At 34.7% G+C, this 13,189-nt stretch overlaps 1 protein-coding gene across 1 annotated transcript in view; it reads left to right on the top strand.

Moving 5' to 3' along the window:
* Positions 1-5,592, top strand: part of cyc (basic helix-loop-helix ARNT-like protein cyc) — a 48,524-nt gene extending 42,932 nt beyond the window's left edge. The window contains exons 9-10 of the mRNA XM_088240103.1: positions 980-1,134; positions 3,360-5,592. Of these exons, the coding sequence (XP_088096229.1) occupies positions 980-1,134; positions 3,360-3,563 (359 nt within the window). The 3' untranslated portion in view covers positions 3,564-5,592. The remainder of the gene's footprint in view (positions 1-979; positions 1,135-3,359) is intronic.
* The last annotated feature ends 7,597 nt before the right edge of the window (positions 5,593-13,189 follow it).

The raw sequence follows: 13,189 nt of genomic DNA on the forward strand, positions 1-13,189 counted from the left end.
TTTACCGATTAAAAATAAAATAAACAAATTATTGTAAAACGTCACTCCCCATTTTATACTCAAGAATCGTTTTTTTTTTTTACGTAAAGCAAAACGTTAATGTAAATATATGTATTAAATTAATATAAAATTGTATTCAGTAGTAATGTTGTATACGTTGTATACTTATATTTTTCATCTAAATAAAGTAAAAAATAAAATGAAATGTTCAAAACAAACGCATAAAATCATGATGTATCAAAGCGACCCCACTCCGAAGGGTTGACTTTGATCACAAAGTTTTTATTATTTTCTCGCTCACACAACATAATATTTTCTCATTTAAAAAATAAGAATTTTAATTTTTCTTTTACGAAGGTTTGAAGTTCGAAACTGAACAAAGTCACCCCATTCCACTTACTCTACTCGAATCATAAATTTTTACGTAAAAACTATCTTCGCATACGATGACGTCAAACTTGGTGACGTCATGAATTGTCTGTTTTTATTTATATTCAAATGACTAGACTTTAATCCTTTATATCTCCCTTATTTCTTAACGGATTTTAATAAGAGTAGTACCGATTGTCTTGTGATTTTTCAAATTAATTTATTAGCTAATAAAAAAAAACCGTGATAATAGCCCATTACTTGTAAATAAATTTTGGTTCTAAAATATATATTTTAAACATTGAAAACAATATATTTGTCTTAGATCTATTGAAGCATTATTAGAATACATTAATAGAATCGAGTGTTCAAAAAAGATTCTTGAAACAAGTAGAATACAAATTTCATTTGCATTTTCCAAGTAACCAAAGACATCGCAACACGGCTCTAGAAATCGCGATCTCTAGATACCATAAATTCTAATGTTCGGATCTCAAGGGGTATCAGCAGTACTAAGGTGGTTTGGGTAGTATGTTATTTTTAAGAAATGGGAGGTTACATTTTATTATAAGAGTAAATTAGCCGTATTGTGTACTGGTCCCTTTGACAGCGAGTGGCAGTGATATGCAGAAATTCATCAGCAGCCACATGGAGTCCAGTAAGATAGGGAGCCAAGTAGCTCGACAAGCGCAGAGAGCGAGGGCGAGAGGATCTTCATCCTCCTCCGATAGTCCTGACCCGACACCGTCTTTGCTGCCACTTCCGGTAAGCTTTATCTTCTTTATATGTATATAATTCGTCTGTACGTGTGATGTCACTGAATTTCTCCTTAACGGCTTCACCAATTTACTTGCGGTGTGTGCTGCGCGTGTTCGCAGACATTAAAATTTTCAATCGAATCTGTAAAAACAAATTTAGAAGCCCAAACCTTTTTTTTATCGACCTACCAGGGTTGCATTCGATGAAAATGCAAATACAAAAAAATAGAATAATGTTGTTTTTTTGTGTGTAAAGAAATTTGTTTTTTAATGTTTACAAACAACATGAGCTTTTTATGGATCCCAATCAGATTATTTCCTTACATTCCTTATGATTTCTTCCCATTTACTTATTTTTACTGGATTTTCGGTAATACTTATAATACTATTTTTTCAACCTTCGTTAACAAACTATGTGAAACAATCTACAATACCTAGAATATACGACCAATATAACAATAGTTTTACCGAGGCTGATATTTTTTGTGGCAATGTATGTAAATTTAGGTCAAAAATCGTAGAAATTTTGAGAGAAGCAGTTATTAATTTTATTATTATATACATATATTTTCATTTCTTTTCTTTTACATTTGTTATATTTAACCAAATTAATGTAATTGTATTAAGTGTAAACATTTTTTTGGTGTGTGCATGAGTGTTCTACACGAATATACAAAAAAAAATTCAATATTTTTGTACAAACTGTTTGTTTACCCAATAAAATAAATTAATAAATATTAACTGACATTCATTACATTTTTGAAAATCGCATTCATGTATAAAGTTGACCCCTGTTGGTGAGAAGAGCCGATTTTGACATTTGAAAAAATAATTATTTATTTAAAAATGAGTTATTTTATATTTTGGAATTGTATCATAAACAAGTACCTAGTACTTACTTTATATATTAATATTTGAATATTAATAACTTTTAGTTTTGGAATTCAATCATAAACAAGTACCTAGGTACCTACTTATCAATGAAAAGTCTTTTTCCAAGCTAATAGCAGGCAAGCCGACGTTCGGGCAGGACAACGTCTGTCGGGCCCGCTAGTATACAATATTAAGTATATCACTCGCGTTAAATCAAAATTAGAGTACGATTCTATACTACGCTCCTAAATAAAAGCCTTAAAAATAATTCAGCAAAAAATTCAAAGTACCATTAGAACAAAATCAACTACAGTATTTGATCCCATGCGTTAAATTTCCCTCCGAAGATCGAAAAAAAAACTGATTAATTATTTTTATTCCAAATACATTACGTTTTCGACTTTTGCGAGCTCCTGGAATATAACACGTAGAAGAAATAGGACATCGTGTCGGACAGTCGGACAGTCGGACACCTTTGTGACACCGTCGCGCGTCGGACATACTTCATTTAAACACTTTTTTTACATTTTTATGAATTAGAACTTTGTTTAGAGAAAAAGTCCGGTAAGAAACGCGAGAAAATTCTGGAAGTAGGTACCTCTACCTATATAGGTATTAACAGATTACAACAGGGATGGAGAATACCTTAAATAAGGGAATATGGAAGTCAAGGCATTTACAGGGCTTATGACCTGTCATTGGCTGGTTTAAGTGGCCACTTTACACACTGTGTAACATTCACCATTCTGCCTATGTTTGACCATCCATATTTCTTCAATTCTTCCATTTGTTGATTTTAGTAAAGTTAAAGAGCTGAAACCTTTATTGTTGCGAAGAGATTCATCTGACTGAATTATTAGGTATATTGTATTTTTTTATTAATTTCATTTCGTTTGTGCAAAGGAGCATTTTTTATTCCCACACATTTGATAAATGGCGGGAAATTTATTTTCTACGTTTTTATACTCAATTTGTTTATTCGAAGCTTACATATTTTATTATGTTCGGGTAACCAGAAAATGGCCGAAGAGAATGGGACAGTCGCCGGAGCCGAATCGGACGTAGAACAACGTCGTTACCACCCTTTTAAAGTTGTTTGCAAACTCGGGGCAAATCGAGGGACTATCCTGAAATGTTACCTACCCATTTCAGGATAGTTTCCTTGTGAAACATACCAAAAGCTGTTAACGCAGTGACTCGTTGTCTGATTTCGTTCTTATCATGTCTATTCATCTTCAAGGCGGGTATTTACATGGAGAAACTCACAACTGTACGGATATACGAGCAAATACGTATGTATTTTAGCTGTTTCCGCGTGCAAGTTCGCAGCGCCATAATCGGGGCGTTCTCTGTTCCCAGGACTCGGTCCTGCTGCAACCTCCCCTTGACGGCCCGCCCCCGCCGGTCGGCGCGGGCGGCGCAGGGGGCGCGGGCGGCGCGGGGGGCCCGGCCGCGGACGGCAGCGACGAGGCCGCCATGGCCGTCATCATGAGCCTCCTGGAGGCGGACGCGGGGCTCGGGGGGCCCGTGGACTTCTCGGGGCTCCCGTGGCCCCTGCCTTGACCCCGACGCTGCTGACACCTGGGAGCCGACGCCGACGGTCTTAATCTAGCCGTTTTTAATAACAAATATTCAAATAATTAAAACCAAGTATTCAAATATATTATATGTCATTATTTCTTATGTATTTGAGGAATTTCAGAGGTTTAAAATTTATTCCATTTCCGCACCGAATGGTGCATAGGGCACCAATTGCAGCTTCTTGAGAATGTTTTTGTTACATAAAGGCAAGATGATCAGTCTTCCGCTTTAAGTACCAGTCCAGGGAATATGAAATATTTTAGTGTAAAAACACCCTTTAAAATAAATATTTTATTTCAACCATGTCGGGAATCGAACCTGAGACCGCTCGCGTGGTAGGCAAACGCGCTAACCGTTACACCACGGGGCCGACAACTATCGAACTAAGCCTAGAATATTTTTATGTATCGTATTACTATGGCTATTAAAGTTTTGTAATTTTGAAAATTACCGCGGAAACTTATCACGAAATTGCACCGCCGCGCCGCGCCCGCGGCGTCACGAGCTTAAGCTGGGTTTCCTAGGACAACGGTGCGCGTATCTTAACGGCCGTGGTGAACGGTGATGCGGTGGACAACCGTCGTAACGGTGACTAAAGAGTGGTTTCCTAGGAAAACGGTGATAACACCGTTAAAAATAAAACCACTCTCTAGTCACCTCTATGACGGCTGTCCACCGCATCACCGTTCAGATACGGGCAACGCTGTCCTAGGAAACCCTAGCTTTAGAGTCAGTGAATAGTAAAAACAAATTATTTGTCCCTGCTAAACGTCGAAAAACATGGATCCCTGAAAACCAAAAATATGTCACAACAACATAACAACGCTATAATTGATTGGTTATTGTAAACACGTCTTCACATGAAACGATGACGTTGTAAAATGGTTCATTTTAAATATTGATGTTTTTTGTTGATATTTCTTGATAAAACTCCATAGTTAATGATTATGACTAAACCAAGAAGTTTATTTATAATTTTATCATAATCATTAGTTAATTTTTTTTTTTTTTTTTTGTACATTTTCGAGAAATTTAATCAAACGCTCTAATTTTGACCCATATAAGAAAACGTTTTCGACTTCCAATTTCCCGTAAAACTAAACTTCACCATTGTCCGATGTAGGAGGGCGTGAGTTAGTTGTATTCTAGTGTCACCGATAATAACTTATCGATTCGGGTTATAGTGGAATCTAGCGAAATACTTTTTGTCTCATTTATTATTTTACTACTCTATTCAAATTCTTAATATGCATTGTATTAAAATATATATTTTCAATTTTAAATTCCTTTTTAATATTAATTTTAAAAAATATTGTAGAGGTGTATAATATACTCTAGTAGTTTGCAGTTGATGCAAACATATTATGTTCCTGATTTAAACTCGAGGAATTAAGAAATGAAAAAGTGAAGTTACTTACAATTTCGGTTTATTGAACACACGAAAATACAGTGGTTTTACAAATTGAACAAATAATACTACTCGTACTCGTATGGGGCAGAGGAAGGCGAGCGACGTATTGCGCTAATATTGTGTAGGTTGTGGGTCCGCCGGGCACTGCGCGCGCGCACAATATCCGAGCATATTATGCGCCCGCCCTCGCCGGTCCCCTATCAAACTATCAAACTGGGTGACAAAAAATCATTTTCGCTAAAAAATAACTCATGCATTAGAGTATTAGAGGATTCATTTTCCTGTAAATCCTTAGTTTCGATTCCTAGGAATTGGTTTGCAGAAAACTCTTCTTTTAGCGGGGTATAAACATTATTGTTATTTTATACTTCCCAAATAGAGAATGTTTATATTCTAAAGATTACATATTAATAGGTGTGTATGTGTGTATGTTTGTATGCTTTGTATGTAGTGGTATGTACAAGTACCTAGATGGGGTTGGCTGATTGGATTAGCTTTCTAGATTATTTTTTTATTGTTTGATTTTTTTAATTTATGCTAATTTCTCTCTTTATTGTTCTATCTAACAATGTTTTCATTTTTGATTTATTTATAATTTCCTTTTTTTATTGTTTTTTAATAAAATTTTACTTCATAATCTAATTCAATTTTAATTATAATGTTTTGATGTTATATATACATGTATATATTACTGGGTATGTATTGTTATTAATTGATAATATCTAAATGTCACTATAAAATGTACATAGACTTATTTTTACACTTTATGTTACAATTATTTATATATTCTGTATGCATTGCATGTAAAATTTGTTGTTATTTTCTTAAAATAAATAAGTAAACAAAATATGCACTATAGTGTAGCGTAATCAACTGCAGATTATCTGATACGTAATAGGTACACCGTAGTTTGTAGCAGGCGAAGTATTAGAGATACAAAGCATTAAAAGTGATATTTTTTGAGTGAGTATTTTGTTTTAGATATTTTTATACTAATAAAGACTACAATGTTTATAATAGGAGAATAAGTGTACTGTGTACCTATATATTCATATCCGAAGGCCGATTTCACGCCGGTCGCGGTCGTACTAATCCACAAAATGTCAACTTGTACAAGAAGTTTTGACTTTCGTTACATTATTTTTTTAATTTTACCGTGCCGAGTGGATTTATATGACCTATCGCAACCGGTGTGAATCAGCCGGAAGGGTAAAGAACGTTGTACTGTAAAGCCAAAGCTCTAACACTTTCCTGGATCCTCCTCCTGACTCCTTGCGAACTCTTTACCTGATCCCACATTCCTCCTCACATATAGTGTACAACATAAGTATTTTTATTAATAAGTTCATATGTGCAAGCTCTATCTACTCACTTAATAGAGCCGCTATTCGAAATTAAAATTTAATTTATTTTCTTTACACTAATTTTTCACCAGTTTGTCTGAACTTTGAAAATTAATATGCTTATTTATTCAAAATCGTTTTGACCAGTCTGTTTTTTGGTCGGCTTGAAGATATTTCTGATAGCAATAAGGCCACGTGGTAATAAGGTGTTTTTTTGTACTCGAAGCCTTAAATAAATAAATAATAATGACTGAAAAATAATATCCGAGCACTTGTTTTCCTACATGTACATTCGTAGGTATAGGAAAAAAGGTATTTTAAAACATATTTACAAATTTGTAGGAAGGAAATTTACTAAGTTCATGAATCATAAATGTATTCTAAAGTATTCAAATTTATTGTAAGCTTGTTGTCACTTATTTTGAAAATAAGACAGCTAAAACTTATATCTCGTAATTTTGATCAGCCACTTGAGTCTCGAGTCACGGAGAAGTCGCAGAAGCGATGGAACCAATTTCTGATAGTTAACATTGTTCAGTGGTGGACTCTAGTTAGATATTTATTGCAACAGAGAGGGAAAACATTTTTGACAGATCATCTGTCTCGAATTGTTTGTCGAATATAATTACCGGTTCCGGGTAGAAAAACTGGTGGCCCGGAATGTTGGATAACTTAAAATTTCACAAAATTATTTTTATAAAACATCCTTCTTAGGATGGATTGCCTAGTAAAATATATATTTTTTTTTAAAAACTGCACATAAGTGCTTGTTGATATTTTGTAAAGATGATATTTTTGGTATGATGAACTATAAGAGACTGCTTTTAGTCCTTATAATAATGTACTGTGTTAGAAAATGTATGTATAATATCGTCGGTCTAACTTGTAAAACTCATAACTGTACGAATATACGTGTTTTAGCACGCTTATATAAATTATGACAAGTCCTAACAGAAAATGCCAAAATATATTTTTTTACCATTTGTGCACTTAAGTTTTTCAAGGGTGACTTATTCATTTCAAGGGTGTATTAATAAATATAATATATAATCGATAATTTCTATCCAAAGCGTCGATCAAACATTTTGTTAGGTTTCACTTTTTATTTATTGACATGTGAGTCGCCTACACAAGGTTAATTTAAGAATGATAAAATAAAAACTTAAATTTATTATTTTATCATTATATTTAAATGTAAATTATTATTTCAATGGAAAACTTTGTTCAATTCGTGTTAATAAATAAAATGATTATATTATAAAATCTCACCGACTTTTCAATATTAGGACTCTCTCGCCCATTAAACAACTTCGAAGTTCTACACCAATACTATCTATTCTTCCCAACTGTCCATCTTACTTATCAACGCCAACCACATATTCCCGGGAAAGTGCCTTCGAACTGATTCGTCCCAAGGAAGTGGAGCAATTGCATATTGCTATTCAAAATGCTGTATTCGTGTCATAAAGAAATATTGAATTATTATGATAATAGTGGTACTTGTTCCTGTCCACAGATAAATCAGACAGAAAATATCAAATATTTGGGAGTAGTCATTGACCAACATCTTCACTCGAAATCTCATATAGACACAACAACTGATAGATTAAGAAAACTTATTTATGTATTTTACAACATAAGAAATGTGTTAGACCTCAGCACTCTTCGTTCGGTGTATTTCGCACTATTTCAATCAGTGGCAACATATGGCATAATAGGATGGGGTGGTTGTGCTCAGACAATCTACAGACCGCTCATGATAACCCAAAAAACCATACTAAAAATAATATTTAAATATCTATTTTTCATCGGATTTATTGTTTAAAGAGGCCAAAGTCCTTTCAATTAGACAAATCTATTATAAGTCATGTCTGATCAACTTTTGGACCACAAGTAGTAAACAAAGAACACAACAGGAAATAATAACAAGATATTCCTCAAAAGTAAATTACTACGTACCAAAAAGTAAAACAACTTTGGCTAAGAGACATTTCTCTGTGGTAGGTCCAAGAATTTTTAATTTACTAGATCAGGTAACAAAGGAATCTGAGTCATTTTCGAAATTTAAATCTGGTTTGAGTAACTGGTTTGCCCGAACGGGAATAGATTTCTGCGATCAAATGTGGACTAACTGGTAAATGATTAATATGTATGTATAAATGTAAAATGTAATAATGCATAAAGTATCAATGATGTGTATAAACTTAATATATATGTATATGTATGTATAAAATATAATATAAATATGTATGTGCGAATATATATGTATATATGTGTGTGAATGTATGGTTATGAATGCATTACAAGTGCCCCGACTCAACACGGATTTTCTAGCGAGTCAGAGCAAGTTCACAGACATGGGTCATTCCTGATTGTGTCGCTGTAAACTGTGTCTCTGTCCTTAACAAATGTATGTATAGTGTAATTAATAAATAAATAAAATAGTACAATCACAAACCAGAAGTACGTGGCCGCCAAACATTTTTATTATTTCCGTGAACTTTATGATAAATTAGTGACAAGTGTCGGATCCGGCGATTGGACCATTTTTAAAAAGAAAAGTGCAGTGACTTTTGGATATTTCCAACTATCCCCTATCCCAATGTTAAGTGTATCAATTAGTGTAAAAAGTGAGTTAGAAATGTCCATTTATAAAGGTAACATTCACCATCCACATTTCCTCAACCCATCCATTTGTTGATTTTGGTGAAGTTAAAGAGCTGAAACCATTATCATGTGTAAAGTGGCCAGTTAAACCGGCCAATGACATGTCATAAGCCCTGTAAAAAAAACCTGCTCATCATGTCGAGTCAAATGATACTTTGAATGATTTCAATCATATTTTATTTTTCAATTCTAATTCATATTACATTAGGCATTATCCATCAATATTTCTTTACCATACTAGTGAACTTCATTACCATCCAAATAAAAGTTACCATTCAGCAGTTTTTCATTTCATTTACCATCCACACATTCATTGCTTTTTATCAATTTTCTTCATATCTGAATGTTGAACATACGTGCCTTTTTCACGTTACTACATCTAGACGCAGGAACACAATTCTATAAAAATATGAAAGACACGATGAGGGAGATGCCAGCGGGAGTAACCGATGGGGACAAGCGACTCCGCGACTAAATCTAGTCGGTTATTCGTGACAGACCAGAGTATCAAAATCAGGTAACTCCTGGTTGACACCTGCGCAGACCTGTACGTATACCCACTTACGGGATTGAGTGGACGCAGGGAGAAAACATCGTACGAGCTTTCAACAGCAAATGGGACGACCATCGCCATGTACGGCTGCATAGTGAACTTCGGTCTGCTGACCTGAGACTTCGCATGAAGATTTTTCATACCAGATGTCTCCAGGCTGATCATCAGTATTGACTTTTTGTAATACAATCTTCTAACAGTCAAAGGAAGCATATTATTTTTTGCATTTTCTAAATCATGACATAATGGCAAAAATCTTTATAGAAACTAATAAATATCATACATTTTCTGATGAAAAACAGCACCATCACAAAAATCTCGCCTAGAAAGAGGGAATGAAACCTGCACAGTTGAAATGCACATATTTATAACTGTGACAATGTTGATGACAAGGAATTGTCATTCAATGGTTGACAAACAATGGTCCACAGACCAACTACTGACTGTCATCGAGCTTTTTGGTCAAATTATGCCGAGAGATCGCTATGTAATTTTGCATAGACTGCTTCATTTTTCTGATTCAAACAATCAGATTCATAGTGATAAACTGTTTTAAATAAAAATGCTAGTCGACCACACACACACAATTCTTAAGAATACTATGATTCTGCGCATTGATGAAAGCATGATGGTTCTTAAAGGTCGACTAGCATTCAAACAGTATATATCTTCCAAAAGACATCATTTTGGGATATAAATGTTTGTCCTATGCGATGTCACCGCAGGATATGTTCTCGACTTCATAATTTATTTTGGAGATAAAATAGAAATCAACAATAACCAGTGTCTAGGCATCTCAGGGGCTGTTGCTACCACATTTCCGGAGGACTACATCGGAAAAGTGCTAAATTTATTGGTTGATAACTGGTATTCCAGCCTCTGACTGTTTTCATTTTTGCATGAAAATAACACCGATGCATGCATAAATAGTATAGAAAATATGAATATTATTCCTAAAATCAAGAAAGGGAAATTAATACCTTAACACCGAGGGCCTTTGCTAGAATTATAATGGCATGATAAGGGGGAGATTCATATTCTCACCACAATACATGATGACTCCTCGGCTCCTACGGGCAAAGTGAATAGAATGAGCCAATTGTCAGTTAAAGTGCATTTTAGGATGTGACAAATGCATGGGTTCTGTCGACAAAACAGATTTAATGTTAAGCAACTTGAGTTGCATGCGAAAATCTATTAAACGATACAAGAAAGTGGTCTTTCAAATCATCAATTTATACTTACTAAATGCTCACATTTTATTTTAAACGTTTACAGGCAAAATGGTAAGTCTCGCTGATTTTCAGCTTGAAGTAACGAGACAAATGTTAGAAACATTTATACCGACCCCCCGAGCATCTTGATGTGACCATTTGTTGACAGCCCATTGCGTTTGTCGGCAAAGGCTCTAAGTTAACCATATGCCAGAGACAGGGTCTGCCAGCGTTACCTAACAGTTTTGATTCGTGCAGTATCGAAGTAATATTTGTTGTAGGAAAGTGGAGATGGTCTCATTGTGTTCCCATTGGGTGGAAGTTAAGTTACAATGGAGAATTGGACCGTGCAACATCGTGCGTTCGTCGCAGAGACATTCTTTAAATAACGATTCAGTGGTAAAAGCTCAGAGGAAGTTCCGTCTTCGTTTCAACATTTCACACAATGGTTCGATTCCTACCCGCAATACCATTCATCAATGGGTTCAGAACATCCGTGAAACCGGTTCTGCATTAAAAAAAACCAAGAGGCAGTATGAAGACGGTCACAACACCTGTAAACGTCGAAGTTGGGCGTCACGCAATCCAACAGAGCCCCCGCCGATCTGCAAAATGATATGCTCAATCTCTTGGAATATCAGATACATCCGTCCGACGCATTTTACGCAATTCAAACTTCCATCCCTACAAAATCGCAACTGTCCAGGGCTGGTATTCCAAACGCTCTCGTGGCCGTATTATTTCGAGTATTTACATACAAAATACATGAGAAAAACTGTTTTCTCGTGCCACGAGAGTGGTTCAGAATAGCACCCCAAGAGTTGAAGCCTCAAGATTTTGAGAGAAGAAGTGATTTTTCGAACAGAATGAGAGAGATGTTGGAAGAAAACCCTGAAATTGTGATTTCAATGACAGATGAGTCTCATTTTCACCTCAACGGCAGTGTAAACAAACAAAACTGCCGTTATTGGTGACAAAATAACCCTGAACAACTGTACTAGTGCCCATTGCATTGTGATGGGCATACAGTGCTGGCTGGAGTTGCGAAATTTGGTGTGACAGGGCCATACTTTTTCAAACAAAATGGGAGAGCGGTCACCGTTAACTCTGAGTGTTATTTGACCATGTTACGTGAGTTTCTCATTCCAGAAATTCCACAAAATGAGATTTTTTAGAATAAAAAACCCAATTTTATTTGATTACTTGATGGGTAATATGCAATTAGGCTCGACCTCTGACTTCTCGACCTGGGTATCGTTTTAGATCAAAAATTATCCTTTTTAGGCACATACATAATATTACTAGTAAATCTCTAAAAATGTTAGGCTTCATGTTGCGTGTGACTAAAGAATTAAAAAACATAGGAACTTTGAAGTTGATGTATACTTCATTAGTGAGAAGCCAGTTAGAGTATAACTTTACAATATATACTTTACATCGTTTTATAAGAAAAATTGCATGGAAGATGGGATTGGAAAGAGGAGACTATTCATATTCTGATATGGAGAGGTTTTTAAGCATATCAAGTCTTGAAAAACGCAGATGCATTGCAGATATAATCTGCATGTATAAAATTATGAACTGTCTCATTGATGCCCCTGAAATTTTGCAAAAGATTCTTTTTAACGTTCCCACCCGTAGACTAAGAAATAATGAAATGCTTTTCCTCGGTCACTACAGGACCAATTATGGTGCACAGTCGCCTTTGCCCAGAATGATCAGGCGGGTGAACGATCATCAAGATCTTGATTATTATGGTGTAAGGATGTCTTTCTTTACAAATCAGCTAAAGAATCTGTATAGTTAGCCTATGCTTTTTACTTAATCTAAAAAATCTATCATCTGTCTTTGCTGCTTATTTCTGTTCCTTATATTTTTTTATTCCTTTGTAAAAATTTCTTTTAATTGTAATGTTTATAATGGACTTTGTCCGTAAATAAATAAATAAATAAATAAACAATATGGACTCCTTACTAGAACTGTCACCAAAATTCTCTTGAAAGAGTCCAAAAAAATTCTTACGGTAAATAAATTTTGAACTTAAAATCAGTCATGAATTTTTAAATTACGATTTTTTACCAGAAACATCAAATTTGTTAAAACTTAACGATAGAAGAAAAATTATAGACCTTTTAAATTTATTCTAAATTGTAAATTCAATATGGGATTGCCCTGAACTATTATCTATCAACTTCAGGGTGCCTGGAAGAATGACTAGACAGGTGCCACCGTTTTGTAGCAACAATTCACGGACAGTGTATACTTGTAATGCCGTATTAAACAGACTTCATGAACTCAGCAATAGTTATTCCCACGTATCTGATATATTTAGTGTAGGGTATTGTTCCTTTAGAACAAACCTTTTGAACTTTTTCAAAGATGGCGAATGGTAATTATATTTATTTATTCATGCATTTCAT

Source organism: Micrasema longulum, unplaced genomic scaffold, assembly GCF_059751315.1.
Source record: "Micrasema longulum isolate JH-2025_06_02 unplaced genomic scaffold, ASM5975131v1 h1tg002344l, whole genome shotgun sequence".
In the NCBI taxonomy this organism is placed as follows: Eukaryota; Metazoa; Arthropoda; class Insecta; order Trichoptera; family Brachycentridae; genus Micrasema; species Micrasema longulum.